At 38.2% G+C, this 20,619-nt stretch overlaps 1 protein-coding gene across 5 annotated transcripts in view; it reads right to left on the reverse strand.

Moving 5' to 3' along the window:
* Positions 1-1,806: 1,806 nt before the first annotated feature.
* DUSP19 (dual specificity phosphatase 19) overlaps positions 1,807-20,619 on the reverse strand; it is a 32,804-nt gene continuing 13,991 nt past the window's right edge. Inside the window, exons 3-5 of one of the 5 annotated variants that reach the window (XM_035007582.1) lie at positions 18,278-18,430; positions 16,033-16,176; positions 11,508-12,083 (exon numbers count right to left, since the gene is read on the reverse strand). In XM_035007582.1, the coding sequence (XP_034863473.1) occupies positions 11,844-12,083; positions 16,033-16,176; positions 18,278-18,430 (537 nt within the window). In that variant the 3' untranslated portion in view covers positions 11,508-11,843. Of the gene's footprint in view, positions 7,344-11,507; positions 12,084-16,032; positions 16,177-17,614; positions 17,659-18,277; positions 18,431-20,619 lie in introns of those variants that run through there. The other 4 variants (XM_035007586.1, XM_035007583.1, XM_035007584.1 and 1 more) reach the window with 4 other exon arrangements.

Here is a 20,619-nt window from a genome sequence, read left to right on the forward strand (position 1 = left end):
TTATATGATATATATCCTCAGCTTGATCAAAACTTATATGATATATATCCTCAGCTTGATCAAAACATAAGCTGCACATTGGGGAAGGAAGTTTTATTTATTTATTTTTTTTAAAGATTTTATTTATTTATTTGACAGAGAGAGACACAGCAAGAGAGGGAAACAAGCAAGGGTAGTGGGAGAGGGAGAAGCAGACTTCCTGCAGAGCAGGGAGCCCGATGCGGGGCTCGATCCCAGGACCCTGGGATCAAGACCTGAGCCGAAGGCAGACAATTAATGACTGAGCCACCCAGGCACCCCAGGGGAAGGAAGTTTTAAAACTATGATTTTTGCAGCAACCTCTTTGACATCAGACATAGCAACTTCTTACTAGACACATCTCCGAAGGCAAGGGAAACAAAAGCAAAAATGAACTATTGAGACTTTTGCAGATAAAAAGCTTTTGCACAGCGAAGGAAACAATCAACAAAACTAAAAGGCAACCTTCAGAATGGGAAGAGATATTTGCAAATGACACATGTGATAAAGGGTTAGTATCCAAAATCTGTAAAGAACTTATCAAACTGAACACCCAAAAAACAAGTAACCCAGTTAAGAAATGGGAAGAAGACATGAATAGGCATTTTTCCAAAGAAGACATACAGATCACTAACAGATACATGAAAAGATGCTCAACATCACTCATCATCATGAAAATACAAATCAAAACTACAATGAGATATCACCTCACCCCTGTCGGAATGGCTAAAATTAACAATACAGGAAACAACAGGTGTTGGCAAGGATATGGAGAAAGGGCAACGCTCTTGCATTATTGGTGGGAATGCAAACTGGTGCAGCCACTGGGAAACAGAATGGAGGTTCCTCAAAAAGTTAAAAATAGGGGTGCCTATGTGGGTGGTTGGCTTTGTTTTGTTACATTTCGCAGAAGAAATAGAACTAATGGAGTTCTGGGGTGCCTGGGTGGCTCAGTCACTAAGCATCTGCCTTCAGCTCAGGTCATGGTCCCAGGGTCCTGGGATCAAGCCCCGCATCGGGCTCCCTGCTCAGTGGGAGGCCTGCTTCTCCCTCTCCCACTCCCCCTGCTTGTGTTCCCTCTCTTGCTGTGTCTCTCTGTCAAATGAATAAATAAAATCTTTAAAAAATAAAATAAAATAGGAAAAAAATCTCACCAGCAGAAGGCTAAGAGATCAATGTAGATAATATCTGATTATTACTTAACGGTATTACTTTGAATGCAAGCTCCACAGGGGCAGGAATTTTTGTTTTGCTCACCATTGTATCCCCAGTGCCTAGAACAGTGTCTGACATGTGGTAGATGACAAATAAATATTTGTTCCATGAAAAAATAGTCTATAGGGGAGCCCCTAATATGAAATGAGTTATTTTTATGTGATGAGAAAGTACTGAGAAAAACTACTAATGATGTCCCCAAAGTCAGATCAGTCATATTTGAGGCATGCTGTGAGAGTGCCATACAGCTGAAGATAGGCCATTATTATCTCAGATTATTTATTTATTTATTTAGTTAGTTAGTTAATTTGCTAGTTTAGACCGGGGGTGGAGGGCAAAGGGAGAGGGAGAGAGAATCCCAAGCAGACTCCCTGCCGAGTATGGGAGCCTGACTCTGGGCTTTATCTCACGACCCTGAGATCATGACATGAGCTGAAACCAAGATTCGGAGGCTTAACTGACTGCACCACCCAGGCACCCCATCATATCAGTTAAAAAAAAAAAAAAAGTTAAAGGAGAACACTGTAAATTATACATAAAAAGCTATTGTTATGGGGAAATTACACATTTCTGAATCCTGGGGAAAGTTTATAAATCTTTTTGCTTCTGAGCACTTATAGAAAGGATACACCAGAGAAAACTTTGTTTTATGAAGTCATGGCCGATAAAGAATCACTTCTTTCAGTGATGGAATTACTAGGTTGCTGGATGGAGAAAAGTAAGGCATAGGAAAGAAAAAAAACAAACAAACCACACTAGTCTTGTAAACTGTACAAAAGAGTTTACTTAGGGGAAGGATTACAATTGTTTAAATGGTTGATTAACTTGAAAAGGAAAATTCAACTAAGAGAGCTGTGTCTAATGATATGTAGTAATATGCAGAATTGCTCTATCCTAGACAATCCAACCCTTTTGTCAATAACCTGAATAAAGATAGACATAGCATTCTTACGAAGTTCACAGATTTTATGAAACCAAAAATAATAATATGGTGGGTGGCAGAATCAAGATACCAAATGATTTGCAGTGTTTAGCATGCTAGATATTCTCTCTTGGATCCTATAGATTTACTATCTTTTTCTATTCTGCCGCGCACCTCAGGAGATCTATATATAAAGACTGTGTCATCTTGGGTTCCACTGACTTCCTGCTTCCAGCTGAGTCAGCCAATTAAAGTGGGAAGAGATCGGAGGAGGGGAGGAAAGAGAATTCCAGGTACGCATTTCCAGGGCTCCCTCCCTGTCAGGCCACAGTTTGGCAGTGGCTGTGTGCCTCTACCTAAGGCCACTGCTCCCTCCTATCCGGCAGTACCTCTCCATGGCTACAAGTTTCCCAATGTTCTGGTAACTTCTCTGACCCACTCGACTTTCTGTCCAAGAGGTTGCAATGGCTGTCTACTATTGCTAGATTCAAGGTGCTTCTCCATCTCCTGAATGTTCCCTCTGTCCACACCTTTGTAAATTGACCCTTTATTAAATTATCTTTAATTCCTTTTTGAGTAAGCCATCTTCCCCCCTAGTTTTAAATTCTACTGGGGGGGGGGGGCAAAGAAAAAGTGCAAGATGGAGATGTGAAAAAAAAGCAGGATCAAAAAAAATTATAATTACATGTGCAATATGAGACTCTAAGTAATGTGATGAGGCTCCTGAGAAAGCATTTAACTTTGAGTTGCCCTAGTGCATCTATCAGTGACCAAAACAAGAGAAGTCATACTCACATATACCTGGGTCTGTTGTTTTGTACTCTACTCTGTGCCACTGATCTATTTGTTTCTCTTTGTGTGAAAATCACTCTATTGCTAGTTACTACTGGGTGCATTTGGGGACTTTGTGTTTTTAATGGTGGGGGTAGAGGAAATGCTCCTGTATTCTCAGTAGCTATCTGCCTCACTAGGCAAAGCACTTACATCCCTGTTTTAACTAGTGGCTAAAGCCCCCCACTGCTGATTATTTAGCATAAGTGGGGAGGAGCAGGCCAAATGCCCAACTCACCTCCCAACCCTTATACCCAGCCCACACCAACACACTCTCCCCAGACAATATCCATCCATAGCCTCAGCTTAGAGCAATTCTGGAATGACACCATCTCCAAAGGAGTCCTAAGTATACATGATTTGTGGTTTCTTTTATCCTTAATCCCACATTCTATCTTTCAGAAATTGCTCAAAATTTCTACTCTACTGGTGACATTGTTTCTCTTTCCTGTGCTCTTGAAGATTTACATATTTATTTATCTTTCTAGTCATTTCTAAGGGAGTAGGTTTATCAGACGAGGCTGCCAGCTGGATCCAACCCCAGTAACTATTACACTTTTAGTACTTTAATAATAGTAACTAATACTTACTGAGAACAATCTGCCAGGTACTGTGCTAAAAGATTGGCTTCTATTATCTCCATCTCTAAAACAACTTAATGAAGAGACCTAGAGATGTTAACTTACCCATGTAAGAAATGGAGTAGAAATTTAAATTAAGACAATCTGACTTCAGAGCTCAGGCTCTTATTTCAGAAAAAACACATTTGCTTTTATAAAAAGTATATATAAACAAATCTCTAGTGGCAAGACATTATCTGTTTTCATTTACCCCTCAGAGTTCATGAAGTTGCACAGCAGTAATTACAATGATTATTAAGTAATTCACAAATTTAGGAGAAGAACTGAACTATAGAAAGAGGGGAATGGGCGCTTAGAGAGTGCAAGCAATGGAACACATTTCCTCTCCTGCTGATATGCAAGTGAAAGAGTGGGTAAAAAACAAGAATAAAAGCAAATTATACTATTTGTGTGTTTTTTTAACTGAAGAATTCATCGCTCTGTAGATAATAAGCATTAACAAAATCAGGTCATTGGGTATATATTCTTACATTGGACACCATTTATATTGATAGAATTAAACCCTCAAAAATATTCCAATACTAATTGCAATTTGAGCTGTTATTATGCTAATCTGCATGATTGTAGCATAACTTGAACTGCTGTTAGAAATACTCCACACAAACCATTACTAAAATAATTGTACACTATAGGCTGGATCAGCCTGGATCCAATCAGTAGAGATAAACCACACACTAATTTGAACAGGGAAAGTTTAATAAAGGTTTATTAACTATAACAGGATTGGAGTAATGAGTGATTGTTTAGAAAGAAGTCTAAATAATATAGGAAGAGCAGATAAAAGAGCAGCCACCACGCCTGAGGCTGAGAGTTCAAGGAAGAACACTCCCGGGGTTACAATCTGAATCTTGTTGCAGAGGGAAGCCATGGCTCCCCGATGGCAGAGATAGTGCTGTGATGTTGACTGGCAGAACTTGCTGGGAGGTCACCCTAGGATGCCGGGCAGAGCCGTCGACAGGGAGATGTCTCACCATAGGCACTACTACGAAACCACCCCAGGGAATTATCTGGGAAGCTGCTGGCCCCTGGGCGTTACAGGAGCCAAGCACTGGAAAACCCAACAAGAGCGGGTGGCAGAGAAGCCGCGAGCACCATAGGACCCCGGCTGTACCGCCAGAGAACGGTCCATACTGCAGGGGCCTACCGCGGGAGCAGATCAGACCTTCCTCCTGAAAGGTCTCTCCAACACAGTGCCTTCCACTGACAAAACTCAGCATCATACCAGTTGTCAAAGGAAAAAAATCCTTCAATGGCCCATCCTCCTTTTTGCAGAAGCAATGAAGGGTGGGTTTAGAGCTGAGAGACAATAAATTGATAATCGGCACATAAACCATTGTTTTTGTATCATGAATGACTGCAAAATACCATATACTGAATACTCTTGCTGATGTTTTGATTTCTAAATAATTTTGGTAGAAGACTTTACCTTAGGTAAAAGGCATTCATATTTGCTGCTGCTGAGTCCTACGTGGATCCTGTTTCAGACCTATCATTCCAAACTGTCACCTTCATGCACTATCAGATGTGGCTACCGAGGTACAGTGTGGACCGTTTGCCAGAGCTTGAACTGAAGCCTGCAGTGGCCAGTATTAAACTGCCACAACGACCAGCATGCATCAATTTTCCCCCCTTCCTTCCTCCCTCCCTTTCTTCTAACATGCAGTTTTTGAAAGACTACAATGGGATACACACTGGTATACATAAACAACACAGTAAAAATCTCTGCCCTGTTCGGGAGCCCAAGTTTTGATGGGAAAAACAACAAAGTAAGGAAGTAAAATATATAGAATGTTGGTGATAATTAAGGCATGCAGTAGGAAAGGGAGATAAAAGTGTTAGGGGTGGGGGCGATTTTGAATAAGATGTCAGAGAAGGCTTTACTAAGACTTAACACTTGAGCACAGATCGGATGTTTCTGCTGGAGAAGTATTACAGGTAGAGGGAATCGCTGGTAATGCCATAGACTCTTGATTACGCGTATGCAAGCAACGGCAGAGGCCACTGTGGCTGAAGCAGAGTGAGGGAGAAAGCAGCAGCAATGAGGTCAGAGAAGTAATAATGTGTGAACATGGGAGGTAGGGGCCAGGCTGTGTCCAAATAGTATCAGTGCTGTCATGGCTAGAATATTCAGTAGTTTAAGAGTAATTCAGCATATTCTCTTGATTTAAAATACTAGAATTTTCTATTGAATTCTCACTGCCAATTTATCCACAGTAATGCCACTTATAAGATCTTTAGTTTTTCATTTCTTGAAGTAGCCGGCACAACAAATCTCCATAGACCTTTAACTTATATTCCAAAATGTATAATTTTGTGCCTTGCCAATAGAAGGTTTAACCCAGAATGTGACAACAAGTGAGTAGTAAATCTTTTAAAACAAAAAGCCTCAAAGAAATACAGATATTAATAGGGGAAAATAGTAAATGTACTATTTTTATTAAAGTATTATCAATACCTAGAAACAATTAAGGGTACATTATAAATATGGATACAAAATAAGTAGGTCAAAGAGTCACTTGAAATAGAAAACTTTAACTATAAGTTATTTTTAAAAGTATATCAATGGAAACAAACCATAAATTTGTTAACTTTAAATGCCACTATATGTATTGTAAGAATATAAAACTTTAAAATCTTCTTGTTTAAATTCTTAAATAACTACAGAATGACTAAATATGTTCAGGATCCTTTGGGCATAAAAATTATTTACAGTCACCTAGCAAACCAAATACAATCAACCTTTGAATAAAATGGGCTTAAACTACACGGGCCCTCTTACATGCAGATTTTGTTGCAGTACAGTACCATAAATGTATTTTCTCTTCATTATGATTTTAATAACATTTTTTCTCTAGATTACTTTATTGTTAGAATACAGTACATAATGCATCACCTGTTTACCTTATCCGTCGTAAGGCTTCTGGTCCACTGTAGGCTATTAGTACTTAAGTTTTGGGGGAGTCAAAAGTTATACATGGATTTTTAACTATGTGGGGAGTTGATGCCCCTAACCTGTGTTGTTCAAGGATCAACTATAATTCATTATGCTGTATTTCTGTTGTTTTAAAATGTACCATAGTTTTGCTTATAGAGGTATTAATTCATTAACTCACAGAGTAATACCATAAGACAAAATACTGACTTATATTTGCTACATTTTGAATATTTGGAGAAATTACTTTTGAGAGGGACTTTATACATTTGAACCATTTGAGTTACTAATAATCACACTGACAAATTCAGAAAATTTCCCCACCACCACTGAAATTATCCATCAGAATCAAAGTAGGTTCCCTATGTCACATGCAAAAAAATTTCCAAGTTCTATATCCATACATTTCAATCAGGTTCAAAAGGGAAGAAGAGATGCAAAAAACTGCAATAACAATTTTAAATACCACATTCCATTTTCCCTTAAATATTTGGCTTTGATTTAGTATAATGGTCTAAATTTTGCCCAAAAGAAACTAAGAAAAATATTTCTTGTTTTCCAAAAATTTAAATATTTCCTGGATTTTCAATTCAAATTATATGTAATCACAAACTTATATTAAAGTAGAAAGTTAGCAGAACATTTAAAAAATATCAACCTCAAATAAATATAATTTTATCTTATGTTCCAGTACCTTCGTTCTACTCATTTTTTTCAGCTTGCTAGGAAGGCTCTAGATTTCTTTTCAATGTTTAAAAGCAAACGATATTTTCATTCCTCTTCCCTTTAAAAATGGTAGAAAAAAATCTATTTTAAAACAGAGGCAAAAACTCCTTGAAACATTTTTCCTCGCCTCAAAACAGACCTATGTTTGGTATACATTTTAAAAAAAATTTTTTAAATGGGAGACAGAGGATCATAATGAAACGTTTTCTTTTTATAAGTAACGAGGTCTGACAGAGTGACATATCCATGGGACACACAAGAAAAATACTGTGCGTGTGTGTGTGTGTGTGTGTGACATACATATTTATATATAACACACCATTGCCTTATATAGTACCCCTAATTTAAGAGACTGAATTACATTCACTCATCTATTTATCTATTTTAGATAGGCAAATTACTATCATTTAAGATAAAACAATACTGATGTTCAAAGTACTTCTGTAGATGATACAGAAGATATGTGTTTGCCCCATAACCAGATAACAGGCAACAACAAAGCACACAAACCAGAGACATAAATCATATACTATCCACTATGAACAAGTTCTAGTCAAGACTTCATGTCACAACATTTAATGGCTAAAAACTAAAGAGCACCTAGCAAAAGAAAACGTATTTAAATAAATGCTTTCATGTGAGTCGAAAAGGTTCACTTAGCAAACCCTAAGCAATACTGACCATAAAGACATGATGTATCAGTCTCATACTCGAGAAGATTCTGTCTCCTTGGTCTGCTTCAAAGAGCTCACTGTAGGTCGATTACATATATTTATGCTGCTTCTCAAGAGAAGCAAAGTTCATAGCTTTGCATGTGATGGCATCTTATCAGGCTATAAGCACTCTCAAAATATAACTTGCATTTATCATTTCTACTTTTTGATCATGACAGCGTAAGAAAGCCTGCCTTCTCAAATACACAGAGGTACTCAATGTGCACTTTCCAACTTACACATAGGAATATGCTTGCTCTTTAGAATGTGTATTTAATAAGAGCTCAAGACTTTCTTAATAAAATCTAGATGGCAATGAAATTTTCTAAGTCATGAAAGACTATTTGAAAGCTATTAAATAAATTCTATCCTAATTACTATAATTTTAAGTACACTTTATTCTGAATAATTCAAACAATATCTTTAAGCAAACTTATAATGTACAGAGTTTAGCCTTGCCAATATGGAAACTTAATTTAAAAAAAAAGAAAGAAAAGAAAACTATTCAAAGCCTCTGGCCAGAGATAAAATTGTAAATGATTTTTGGCTTTCTAACAAAGTGCTTAAATTTTCTTACAAAACCGTAACTCTTCTTTCCTTAAAAATACATTCTCCAGTAGAAATACCAAACCAGAAAAGATATTTGAACAAATCACACCTAAAGCATGATCTTTCAGTGTAAAATATTTTCCCACAGATCCAAGGAGACCAAAAATTATGACATGCAACCCAAAAACAGAAAGCTAGGGACCCAGGATATGAAACACCTACTATAAGAGACCAGATCACCAAAAGAACCATAAGCTCACAATCACATGAAGAACATCTATACAAAAGCTTTAAAAATAAAAAATAAATACAGGCAATAGAATTAAGTTAAAAATAAAAATGAAAAGTAGGTACATTTTCATAAAAGGACATAAAAACTTTGTGAATACTGTAACCACTATATAAATACAGGCCTACCCCAAATATATTGTAGGTTCAGTTCCAGACAACCACAATAAAGCAAATATTGCAACAGTGAGTCAAATGAATTTTGGGGCTTCCCAGTACGTATAAAAATTACATTTACACTATACAGTAGTCTATTAAGTGTGTAATAGCATTATATCTAAAGAAACAATGTACATATCTTAATTTAAAAATACTTTATCGCTAAAAAATGCTACCCATCATCTGAGCTTTCAGTAAGCCGTAATTTTTTTGCTGGTGGAGGGTCTTGCCTTGATGTTGATGGTTGCTGACTGATCGGGGTGGTGGCTGCTGAAGGTTGGGCTGGCTGCGGCAATTTCTTAAAATAAGACAATAATGAAATTTGCCGCATTGATGGACTCTTCCTTTCACGAACAATTTCTCTGTAGCATGAGATACTGTTTGATAGCATTTTACCCACAGTAGAACTTCTTTCAAAATTAGAGTCAATCCTTTCAAACCCTGCTGCTGCTTTATCAACTAAGTTTATGTAATATTCTAAATCCTTTGTTGTCATTTCGACAATCTTTACATCATCTTCACCAGGAGTAGATTCCATTTCAAGAAACCACTTTCTTTGCTCATCCATAGGAAGCAACTCCTCATCCATTACAGTTTTATCATGAGATTGCAGCAATTCAGTCACATCTTCAGGCTCCACTTCCAATTCTAATTCTTTTGCTATTTTCACCACATCTGCAGTTACTTCCTCCACTGAAGTCTTGAACCCCTCGAAGTCACCCATGAGGGCTGGAATCAACTTCTTCCAAACTCCTGTTAAGGTTGACATTTTGACCTCTTCCCATGAATCACGAATGTTCTTAATGGCATCTAGAATGGTGAATCCTTTCCAGAAGGTTTTCCATTTACTTTGCCCAGATCCATCAGAGGAATCACTATCTATGGCAGCTATAGCCTTACGAAATGTATTTCTTAAATAATAAGACTTGAAAGTTGAAATGACTCCTTGGTCCATGGGTTGCAGAACAGATGTCGAGTTAGCAGGCATGAAAACAACATTAATCTCATTGTACATCTCCATCAGAGCTCTTGGGTGACCAGGTGCATTGTCAATGAGCAGTAATATTTTGAAAGGAATCTTTTTTTCTGAGCAGTAGGTCTCAACTGTGGGCTTAAAATATTCAGTAAACCATGTTGTAAACAGATGTGCTGTCATGCAGGCTCTGTTATTCCATTTATAGAGTACGGGCAGAGTGGATTTAGCATAATTCTTAAGAGCTCTAGGATTTTCAGAATGGTAAATGAGCATTGGCTTCAACTTAAAGTCACCAGCTGCATTAGCCCCTAACAAGAGAGTCAGCCTGTCCTTTGAAGCTTTGAAGCCAGGCATTGACCTTTCCTCTCTAGCTATGAAAGTCCTAGATGGCATCTTCTTCCAATATAAGGCTGTTTCATCTACATTGAAAATCTGTTGTTTAGTGTAGCCACCTTCATTAATTATCCTGGTTAGATCTTCTGGATAACTTGCTGCAGTTTCTACATCAGCACTTGCTACTTCACCTTGCACTTTTATGTTATAGAGACGGCTTCTTTCCTTAAACCTCATGAACCAACCTCTGCTAGCTTCAAACCTTTCTTCTGCAGCCTCCTCACCTCTCTCAGCCTTCATAGAATTGAAGAGAGTTAGGGCCTTGCTCTGGATTAGGCTTTGGCTCAAGGGAATGTTGTGGCTGGTTTGATCTTCTATCCAGACCACTAAAACTTTCTCCATATCAGCAATAAGGCTGTTTCGCTTTCTTATCATTCGTGTGTTCACTGGAGTACCACTTTTAATTTCCTTCAAGAACTTATCCTTTGCATTTACAACTTGGCTAACTGTTTGGCGCAAGAGGCCTAGCTTCCGACCTATCTCTGCTTTTGACATGCCTTCCTCACTAAGCTTAATCATTTCTAGCTTTTGATTTAAAGTGAGAGACATGCGACTCTTCCTTTCACTTGAACACTTAGAGGCCATTGTAGGATTATTAATTGGCCTAATTTCAATATTGTTGTGTTTCAGGGAAAAAGGAGGTCCAAGGGAAGGGAGAGATGGGGGAAAGGCCAACTAACAGAACAGTCACAACACATGCAGTATTTATCCATTTTAAGTTCACTGTATTACATGGGTCTGGTTCGTGGCACCCCAAAACAATTACAATAGTAACATCAAAGATCACTGATCACAGACCACCATAACAAATACAATTATAATGAACAAGTTTGAAAGACTATGAGAATTACCAAAATGTGACACAGAGACACGAAGTGAGCAAATGCTATTGGAAAAAAATGGTGCCAATAGACTTCCTCAATACAGGACTGCCAAGTTCGATTTGTAAAACACATAATATCTGCAAAGCACAAAAAGTGAAGTGCAATAAAATGAGGTATGCCTATATTGTGTCAACCTTCAGATTTGGGTTATCTCTTTGGGAGGTTTAAGGTATTAGTTTTTAATCTCAAATTCTTTACAAAGAAATTTACCTCCCTCTGAAATAGTAAGTCAAGTAGCACTTCAAGTTTTTTCCTTCATGGAAATGGTTGCTGGAATAGAAAAAATCCTTTCATGCTCTAATAAAGATTTTGAATTAAATCTTTTTCTTCTACAGAAATCAATTATTGGTAATACATTATCTCCTCTTAGCAAATTAAAGAAGCATTCAATCACACATTATAATACCAAAGAAAAAATGATATAATTTAAAAATGTGTTTATACACTAGTTCAAGACAATCAATTAACCTCCATTTCCACTTGAAAAACACAAGACAAAAGGAAGTTTTTACTAGTCTACTCTTCAAAAAAGGGGACGGGTGGCTATAGGGGCCAATTCAGAAATTACAGTTGTCCTTTATCTGCTGGAATGTAACTCATGAGCTGTCACCCCTTTCTAATTCCTGTATGTTGTCACACTTATTGCTTTCTTTGCCCTCTTGGTATGTACGAAGCTGCTCCATGAAGCCAGCATTTGGACATATGGAAGGCCTTGCATTTTTCACCAAAGAGAAAGCACTGGTAAATGAGATTTCTTCAGAATTCATCAGGAAACCTACTACAACTGCAGCAGCCCTGGAAACTCCTGCATTACAATGAACAAGAACCACTCCATCCTGCAATAAAATCAATCAAAAATCTCCATTATTCACTTAGAAAGGTTATTAAATCACTTGTACATTCTTATACTACCTGAAATTATAAAAACATTCCTTTTATCAATTTGATTCAATGTATTCAATTACCAAAATACAATTCCTTGTAAGCAATGAATGGAAAAAAAAAAATCAATTAATCAATCAACTAACTTCTCTTCCTACCCCCCAGGGATTGAAATGCCTTGATAATGTATTTAGAATTTTGGAAAAGTATCTTTTTTTTTTTTTTGGAAAAGTATCTTTTATTAAACTGAACTAATATAGTAAAGTACATATAAAAGCCTAGTAAACTTAGGAAATACACATCGATAAATAAGAGAAAAATCACAGGTAATATATGTGGAAACAAATAAAATGACAATCATAACACTGAACAGAAAGACCAAGAAGAAACTAGTGTCACTGGCTTGGTAATCTATGTGTAAAATGACCAGCAAGGAAAAAATTTTCTACCCTTGGATATACTTTATTCTGGAAGGAAGTAACTTAAAAAATAGTTAAATTTATGAGGTAGTAAAATGATGACACAAACAGCTCATGACAATGTGAAGTAGAAAAGGCAATTAGATACCTTAGCATCAGGTCAATAAATGAAAAATGTTTCGGGTAACTTGCAAATGATACTTTACAAGTGAAGAGGGACACAGTGCAAGACCAATTTTGACGGGTTAATACCACATTAATAATGAAATGATGGAGCTGACGGAACAGCACTGATATAGGTTGACTTATCTCAGGCTTTTAAAAAGTTAATGATCTAGATGAAATGAAGTGAACCCTACAGAATTAGACATTCTGGTTAATTACTTCATTTCCCGATTCTTCTTTTGGTACAACACAAAAGAAAGATGGGAACAGGGGAAGGGAGACAAAATAAAACCTAAACTGAAAACTCTCTACCCAAAGCATAGATTAACAATACCATCTTTAGGACTCATTGGATTATTTCACTTTTGCAAGGCAGTTCTCTCACAATTATAAATCTGTTGCAAAATTCCTTTCCTAATCTATTGCAATAAATTTGCAAATGCTTCTCATTTCAAGAAAACCAAATGATTCAAAATAAAAATTAGTATTTTGAAAATCCTCATTATCAAAAAAGACAATTTCAATTGTTTTCTTATATTTATGACTATTACCAAATTTTAACTGTTTCTGTACAGGATGGGCTAATACCAATACTATACATACATGCAACTTTTCTCACGTTGTGTAATAGGTCATTTTTATGAGATTAGAGGCATTTAAAAATCATATTACAGTAAATGATGAAAAGGAACTTCTTTCATCTCAAAACAAATCAGATGTTTGAAAGAAACCCAGAATTGTAAGCTAAATAAGAGATATCATTGGGCGCCTGGGTGGCTCAGTTGGTTAAGCGACTGCTTTCGGCTCAGGTCATGATCCTGGAGTCCCTGGATGGAGTCCCGCATCGGGCTTCCTGCTCGGCAGGGAGCCTGCTTCTCCCTCTGACCCTCCCCCCTCTCATGTGCTCTCTCTCTCTCATTCTCTCTGTCTCAAATAAATAAATAAAATCTTTAAAAAAAAAGAGAGAGATATCATTCAATGTCATTTTTAATATTTCCTGACTACATACTACTCATGTTTAATAATGTTATTATTTTCTTCTTTCTTATACCCTTATGTAACAGCTACCTTTCTGTTGCTTTCTATAGCCTTTGAATTGACTTATTTATCTTTTATTATTCTTTGGGTATCATATTGTCCTTGAAAGTATTCCCAGAGGGGCTCCTGGGTGGCTCAGTGGGTTAAGTGTCTGACTCTCAGTTTCTGCTCAGGTCATGATCTCAGGGTCGTGAGATCGAGCCCCACCCTGGACTCTGTGCTCAGCAGGGAGTCTGCTTGAGATTCTCTCTTGCTCTCCCTCTACCCCTCCCCACCTCGCTCTCTCTAAAATAAGTAAATAAATCTTAAAATAAAAAGGAGAGGGGCGCCTGGGTGGCTCAGATGGTTAAGCCTCTGCCTTCGGCTCAGGTCATGATCCCAGGGTCCTGGAATCGAGCCCCGTGTCAGGCTCCCTGCTCCGCGGGGTGTCTGCTTCTCTCCCTCCTTCCTGCTCGAGCTCTCTCTCACTATCACTGTCTCTCTCAAATAAATAAATAAAATATTTAAAAATAAAATAAAATAAAATAAAAAGGAGAGAAAGTATTCTCAGAAAAGTTATTGGCTTGGGCGCCTGGGTGGCTCAGTAGGTTAAGCGTCTGCCTTCGGCTCAGGTCATGATCCCAGGGTCCTGGGATCGAGTCCCACGTCAGGCTCTCTGCTCAGCAAGGAGCCCGCTTCTCCCTCTGCCTCTCCCTCGGCTGCAGCTCCCCCTGCTTGCGCTCTCTCTGTCAAATAAATGAATGAAATTGTAAAAAAAAAAAAAAAAAAAAGGTATTCACTTTATATCCCCTTTCCAGGACTCAAAATAGTAATGATTTAAATTCATAAAGAAACATTTTCTGCACTAACTGTTGTCCTCCACCTGGAAGGCCATTGCTCCGCTTCTTGGTCCAGCTAACACCAGCTTCTGCTCTAAGAAGCCTGTCTCTCTCTGAGTGAGATGGGGTCAGGGGGGATATCTTAGCCACCTTTGTACGCTGCATCCTTAGTGCAATTTTAGGCACACAGTAGATATTCCATGAATGTTTGCCAAGCAAATAAATTAATTTTGTTCTCCATTCCCAAGAAGAAAGTGTTCTCTTAAAAATTTGAATCACCGTTTTGCTATGGGCAGATAGAAATCATGTTATCGTATTTCCAGTTTATCAAGCATTCTTTGTTCTCACGCTGTTGTGAATAACTTTTCAACTAGACTGCAAGCTCCTTGAGGGCAGCAGTATGTATGTATCCCTCATATCCTCTCAGAATAAGTAATTAATATTTGTTGACAGATTAACTGAGCCAAGTTTAGGTCTTTTTTAAGTGAGTCTTTTGATATTTAAATATATATATATGAAAATGTTACCAGTAATTATGTCTAAATGGTGTGAGGAGGGTAAATTTTTACTTATTTGTATTTTCCAATTTTTGTACAATGACATAGTTTACTTACATCATGTTTTTAAAATCACATCTCATAAAATGAGTAATAAAGTAAACATGGACTATCAAATACACCTTTTCATATTAACAAAACCTTTTGCCCATAAAAAAAGGGAGTCACGTAAATTTTCATAAAAGAACTCTTAAGGCTACAGAGGTTACTCTACTACTTTCCTCTTGTGTGTATTTCTGTCCCTTAAGGCATAAATCTAACAAATAATGCATGAGGCAGAGATAGAGAAAAGGCAGAGAAACCAAACAACAGGGTTTTACAAGTACAGAGGAAAATGAGAAAAGACATGGGAAAATAGAAGAGATTCCTTTTGGCAGCTATACGTGAAAAGATAAAACAACAAAGTGTAGGGCCTAGAAAGGTAGTTTTGAGACACTCAATTAACTGAGTAATCACATTTAATAAAACCTGCATATATAACAGAGAAAGTTACGAAAAGATCTCTTCTAGAAAAAATGAAGAAAATTCAAGAATTCTATTGCTAAAACTAAGTATGTATTAATTTGAACTGTAAAGAGTTTTCAGGGCAAGGAAATATTGGCTGAGTTTAGGACTGCAGTATAAAACATAATGCTTGAGGGGCGCCTAAGTGGCTCAGCTGGTTAAGCGACTGCCTTCGGCTCAGGTCATGATCCTGGAGTCCTGGGATCGAGTCCCACATCGGGCTCCCTGCCCGGCAGGGAGTCTGCTTCTCCCTCTGACCCTGCCCCCTCTCATGTGCTCTCTCTCTCTCATTCTCTCTCCCTCAAATAAATAAATCTTTAAAAACAAACAAACATAATGCTTGAGAAATGAGAACAGATTATGGAATTCTAATACATCTAGTAACAGAAACCTTGTAGGTACCTCCTCAGATTCCCTTGGTGCCATCACCTCATGGGCCCTAAGCTTCTCCACCTCAGCCTCCTCTTCTTGGCCCGCTGCCCCCCTTAGGCCTGATGAGTTTTGCTGGCCTACTGAGAAGGCCTGGCTCTTCCCCTGTGATGGTCTCTGCAGAAACAAGTACACCCTGAGTTCTGGATTCCCCTGCTGCTTCTGAACGTGGATGCAAAGTGCACAGGCCACTGAGTTTGGCTTCAAGGCAGCTGCTGAAGGACAGAGTGTGTAACCTGGAACTGTGGGATTAGTTACCTCCCTGCGGGGTAAATTTTGACCACTAAAACAGGAGCTGACAGCAAGCCAGGTAGATGAGTTCTCTCTTCCCTCCCTCCCCAAGTCTGTACAGAGGTGCAGTTCTTTGTGCTCCCTGCCAGGAGATGCCTTAAGTGGCAGAGCAGGTACACCTGCTAAGCACCCAACTATTCCACTGTCAGCTCATTGTGCAGTTGTGCTTAGCAAGGGAAATGCATCATCTCACGTGGCTTCCCATCCTTTCCTGAATCACTTCCCTGTCTCCCACTCTCACTGCCCATGGATTCCATCTCTCAAATGAGGCACCAGCTCTTGATCCTTGTCTCAGGTTCTGTTTTTTAGAAAACCCAAGCCAAGGAAACTTTTAATCAATTATTACCCTTTCTACTTTTTGCTTGCAACATGTACATATCTTTGAATATGAATATGCATATGGATGATGCCTATATTTTTCTTTTGCCATTTAAGGCATATCTCACATCTCCTTAGAGAAGCAGCTAATACAGAAACATGATCATGTTTATTTTTAACACTATCAACTGGCACACTGGAATGTTATAATCCAGATCTTATAAAATTTTTCATAAGAGAAAATACTGGCCAATAGTAGGCCTTGAATTAGAAACCCTCTTCCTCTTCTTTTATCTAAATATCTGCTATTAAATAAAGCTGAATGGTAGAGTTGAAGAGTTTTATATTTTCCAGATAATCTAAAGGAAAGCACCTAGAACAGTGCTGGGCACGTAAGGCATTCAATAAATTTTACTAAATAAAAGGAAGGGAGAGGGAAGAAAAAAGGTTAGGAGAAAAGGTAGAAGGGAAATCATTAGCCAGAATTCAACTAAGCTGGATTCTAATGTTGAGTGTCATTAATTGTTAGGTGCCCCAGGAGAGTTAACTTTTCTCTATAAGTGCTTCTACACTCCCATCTATTTATCTAACATAAATTTTGTAAGAATTATATGCTAACTAAAAATGATGTCATTTCAAGGTATAATTACTGGTAATAGCCAACCGAGAAGCGCAGTGTTGACTTGGATCTATTACCAAAGTTGAAGTAGGATATTATCTGTTGGTCTTTTAAAGTAAGAGAACCAGTGGACAGCTTCTGATCAGCATTTTCATACAATCTCAGTAAAGCAATACACATTTAGTCCTTAGAGCACCCTATAACTTTCTATTGTTAAAAATGCATAAATTCACTATCCCTACCACATCCACAAAAATGCAAATTAATCTTCATAAATACATTAAAAGGACTAGCAGTATCTATCCCATACTCCACCTGATTATCTTGCAAACTGGTTAGAGGGCAGGTGGTTATAAACCATCAAAGGAAATCTAAGTACATATAAACACAGGAAAATTCAGTTCAGTGGAGATTTTATCTCCTAATATTTCTTTTTTTTTTTTTTTAAGATTTTATTTATTTATTTGACAGAGAGAGAGACAGCGAGAGAGGGAATACAAGCAGGGGGAGTGAGAGAGGGAGAAGCAGGCTTCCCGCCGAGCTGGGAGCCCGATGTGGGACTTGATCCCGGGACCCTGGGATCATGACCTGAGCCGAAGGCAGACGCTTAACGACTGAACCACCCAGGCGCCCTATCTCTTAATATTTCTCAGGAAGCCATAGGAAGATGAGAAATTAATGTTAAAAGTAAGTATCTCATTGAGGGGCGCCTGGCTGGCTCAGTCAATAGAGCATGCAACTTTTGATCTCAGGGTCATGAGTTTGAGCCCCACATTGGGCACAGAGATTACTTTAAAAAAAAAAAAGTATATATCTCATTGAGAAGAAAAATTGGAGAACTAAAAAGTTGTAGAAGTTCATGAACGATTGGTGGAGGGGAAATTTCATAGTGGTTCTCTGTATTCATCACAAAAAGAATAAAGATTGGATAATGGACTTATACTTCAAAATTTCTGCCTTTGAGGAACTGTGGATCAAAATGAAACTTACCTTCATTTTTGCTTGTTCAATAAATTCAAAACATTCTGGAAAATAAGACAGGATATTGGTTTCAGGCAGATCCAATATAGAAATGCTCTTATATATAAAGTCACTGAGGAAAGCATTTTCAACTCCATATGCAACATTGAGAATATGAGTCACCTTAAAGAGAAAAAAAAGATGATTTTTAAAAATTCTCTAAAGAATTAATATTAGGCTAATTAAAAAGAAAATGGGATGTTGAGATTTGTAACGAGAATAAACATTTTAAGCATAACTCACTTGAATAATACTTGCAGGAAGCCTTCTTTGACTGCCCATTCCTCACCAGAAGTGCTAATTCTATACATTCCCATAGCACCCTCTACTTGCCCTAATTATAGCTCTTATCACTTTGAGATTATTTGTCTCCCTCATGGTACTAGAAACTCCATGAGGGTAGGGACCATGTTTGGTTTATTCACTATTCCAAGTAAGCACTGTGAGTGAGCAGTGACCTGAGCACAGAAATTACTTAAAATATTTGTTAGAAAAATCAATGAATATCCATATAATAAACTCGAATAAGGGAAGTAGATCAATAACAGAAACTTCCCTTTCAATAATTATTTACCAATTTTCCTTCATATTCGTCATAAATATGATGGTTCTCAAGTGTGCCTGCCCATCAGAATCACTCAGTGAGTTTTTTAAAAATGTCAATGCCACAGAGCCTCAAACCCAGAGATTCCAATGAATTAGTCTGGTTGAAAGGATGGTCATGAAAGATTTTCTTTCAAATGGTACACAAAAGCAACCTTCTACTCCATCTGTGCATTTGAGTTCCTTTCCTACAGTCTACCAAGCATATGGAAGGAGTCATGTGGAAAGTCAATTAAAAGAATTCAAAAGCAAAATGGATCAGAAAAATAAGGCACTGTTTCTTTTTTTTTTAAGATTTTATTTATTTATTTGACAGAGAGAACGAAAGAGCACAAGCAGGGGGAGCAGCAGAGGGAGAGGAAGAAGCAGGCCCCCTTCCAAGCAGGGAGCCTGATGTGGGACTCGATCCCAGGACCCTGGGATGAGGACCTGAGCCAAAGGCAGAGGCTTAACCATCTGAGTCACCCACGTGCCCAAGGCACTGTTTCTTGTTATGACATGCCTCACTGTACTTATTCTCTCTTAACATGGGTGTTAGGTTTTGCCTGATCTCCGTATTTTCATGTATTTCACATATATTTTAGACTACCTGTCCAGCTCTACCTCTCTTGCCCCTACTACCCTCCTAGATATGGCTCTGGCAGTGCCCTACTCCTCCCCTAGCACAGCTGACTGGATTCAGGCAGACACCTGACTTAAACAAAACTGATCAAATAATCTTTAGAAATTTTAAAAATAGGGGGTGCCTGGGTGGCTCAGTCGTTACGTGTCTGCCTTTGGCTCAGGTCATGATCCCAGGGTCCTGGGATCGAGCCCCACATCGGGCTCCCTGCTCAGTGGGAAGCCTGCTTCTCCCTCTCCCACTCCCCCTGCTTGTGTTCCCTCTCTCACTGTGTCTCTCTCTGTCAGATGAATAAATAAAATCTTAAAAAAAAAAAAAGATTTAAAAAAAAATTTTATGGGCACCTGGGTGGCTCAGTTGGTTAAGCGACTGCCTTCGGCTCAGGTCATGATCCTGGAGTCCCGGGATCGAGTCCCGCATCGGGCTCCCTGCTCAGCGGGGAGTCTGCTTCTCCCTCTGACCCTCCCCCGCTCATGCTCTCTCTATCTCATTCTCTCTCTATCTCATTCTCTCTCTCAAATAAATAAAATCTTTGAAAATAAAGAAATTTTAAAAACTAGGTATACAAGACAGCTAGAATGATCCACAAACTGGAGAGCTTTAAGACAGCCACTTTCTATTAAGTGCTCAAAGAAGCTGAAAATTTCTGCTCCCAAATAAGAATAGAGTAGATGTGCAGAGAGGGGCCATGATGCCAGTGTGAGAGAAGCACCATCTTGGATGGCGTTCTCTTCTCCAGCACAGCTACTCTCTGCTCTGATTCCAGAGCTCCCCCTAAATCATACACATTCTCATTCCTTGCTCAGGTTTCTGTGCTTCCCAACCCAAAGAACATTGATTAAGACACTCCAGGAATTAGGCCTTATGAAGACAGAGTCATAAGCCATTTACTAACCTAACTGCCTTGTGGAAGAAAGACAACAGAAAACACCTCAACTATCTACTCAAGAAAGACTTAAATAGAGAGGAGATGGGAGAAACTAGAAAGGTAAGAACATTTTTAGAAGATAAAGTCTGCAATGTCCTGTTTTCCCCAGTGAAGTCTTATCTATGTCAAGTCACTCACTGTCAGTGTACTTCTGACCAG

The sequence above is a fragment of the Mirounga leonina genome, unplaced genomic scaffold (genome assembly GCF_011800145.1).
Source record: "Mirounga leonina isolate KUSES-001 unplaced genomic scaffold, KU_Mleo_1.0 Mir_151, whole genome shotgun sequence".
In the NCBI taxonomy this organism is placed as follows: Eukaryota; Metazoa; Chordata; class Mammalia; order Carnivora; family Phocidae; genus Mirounga; species Mirounga leonina.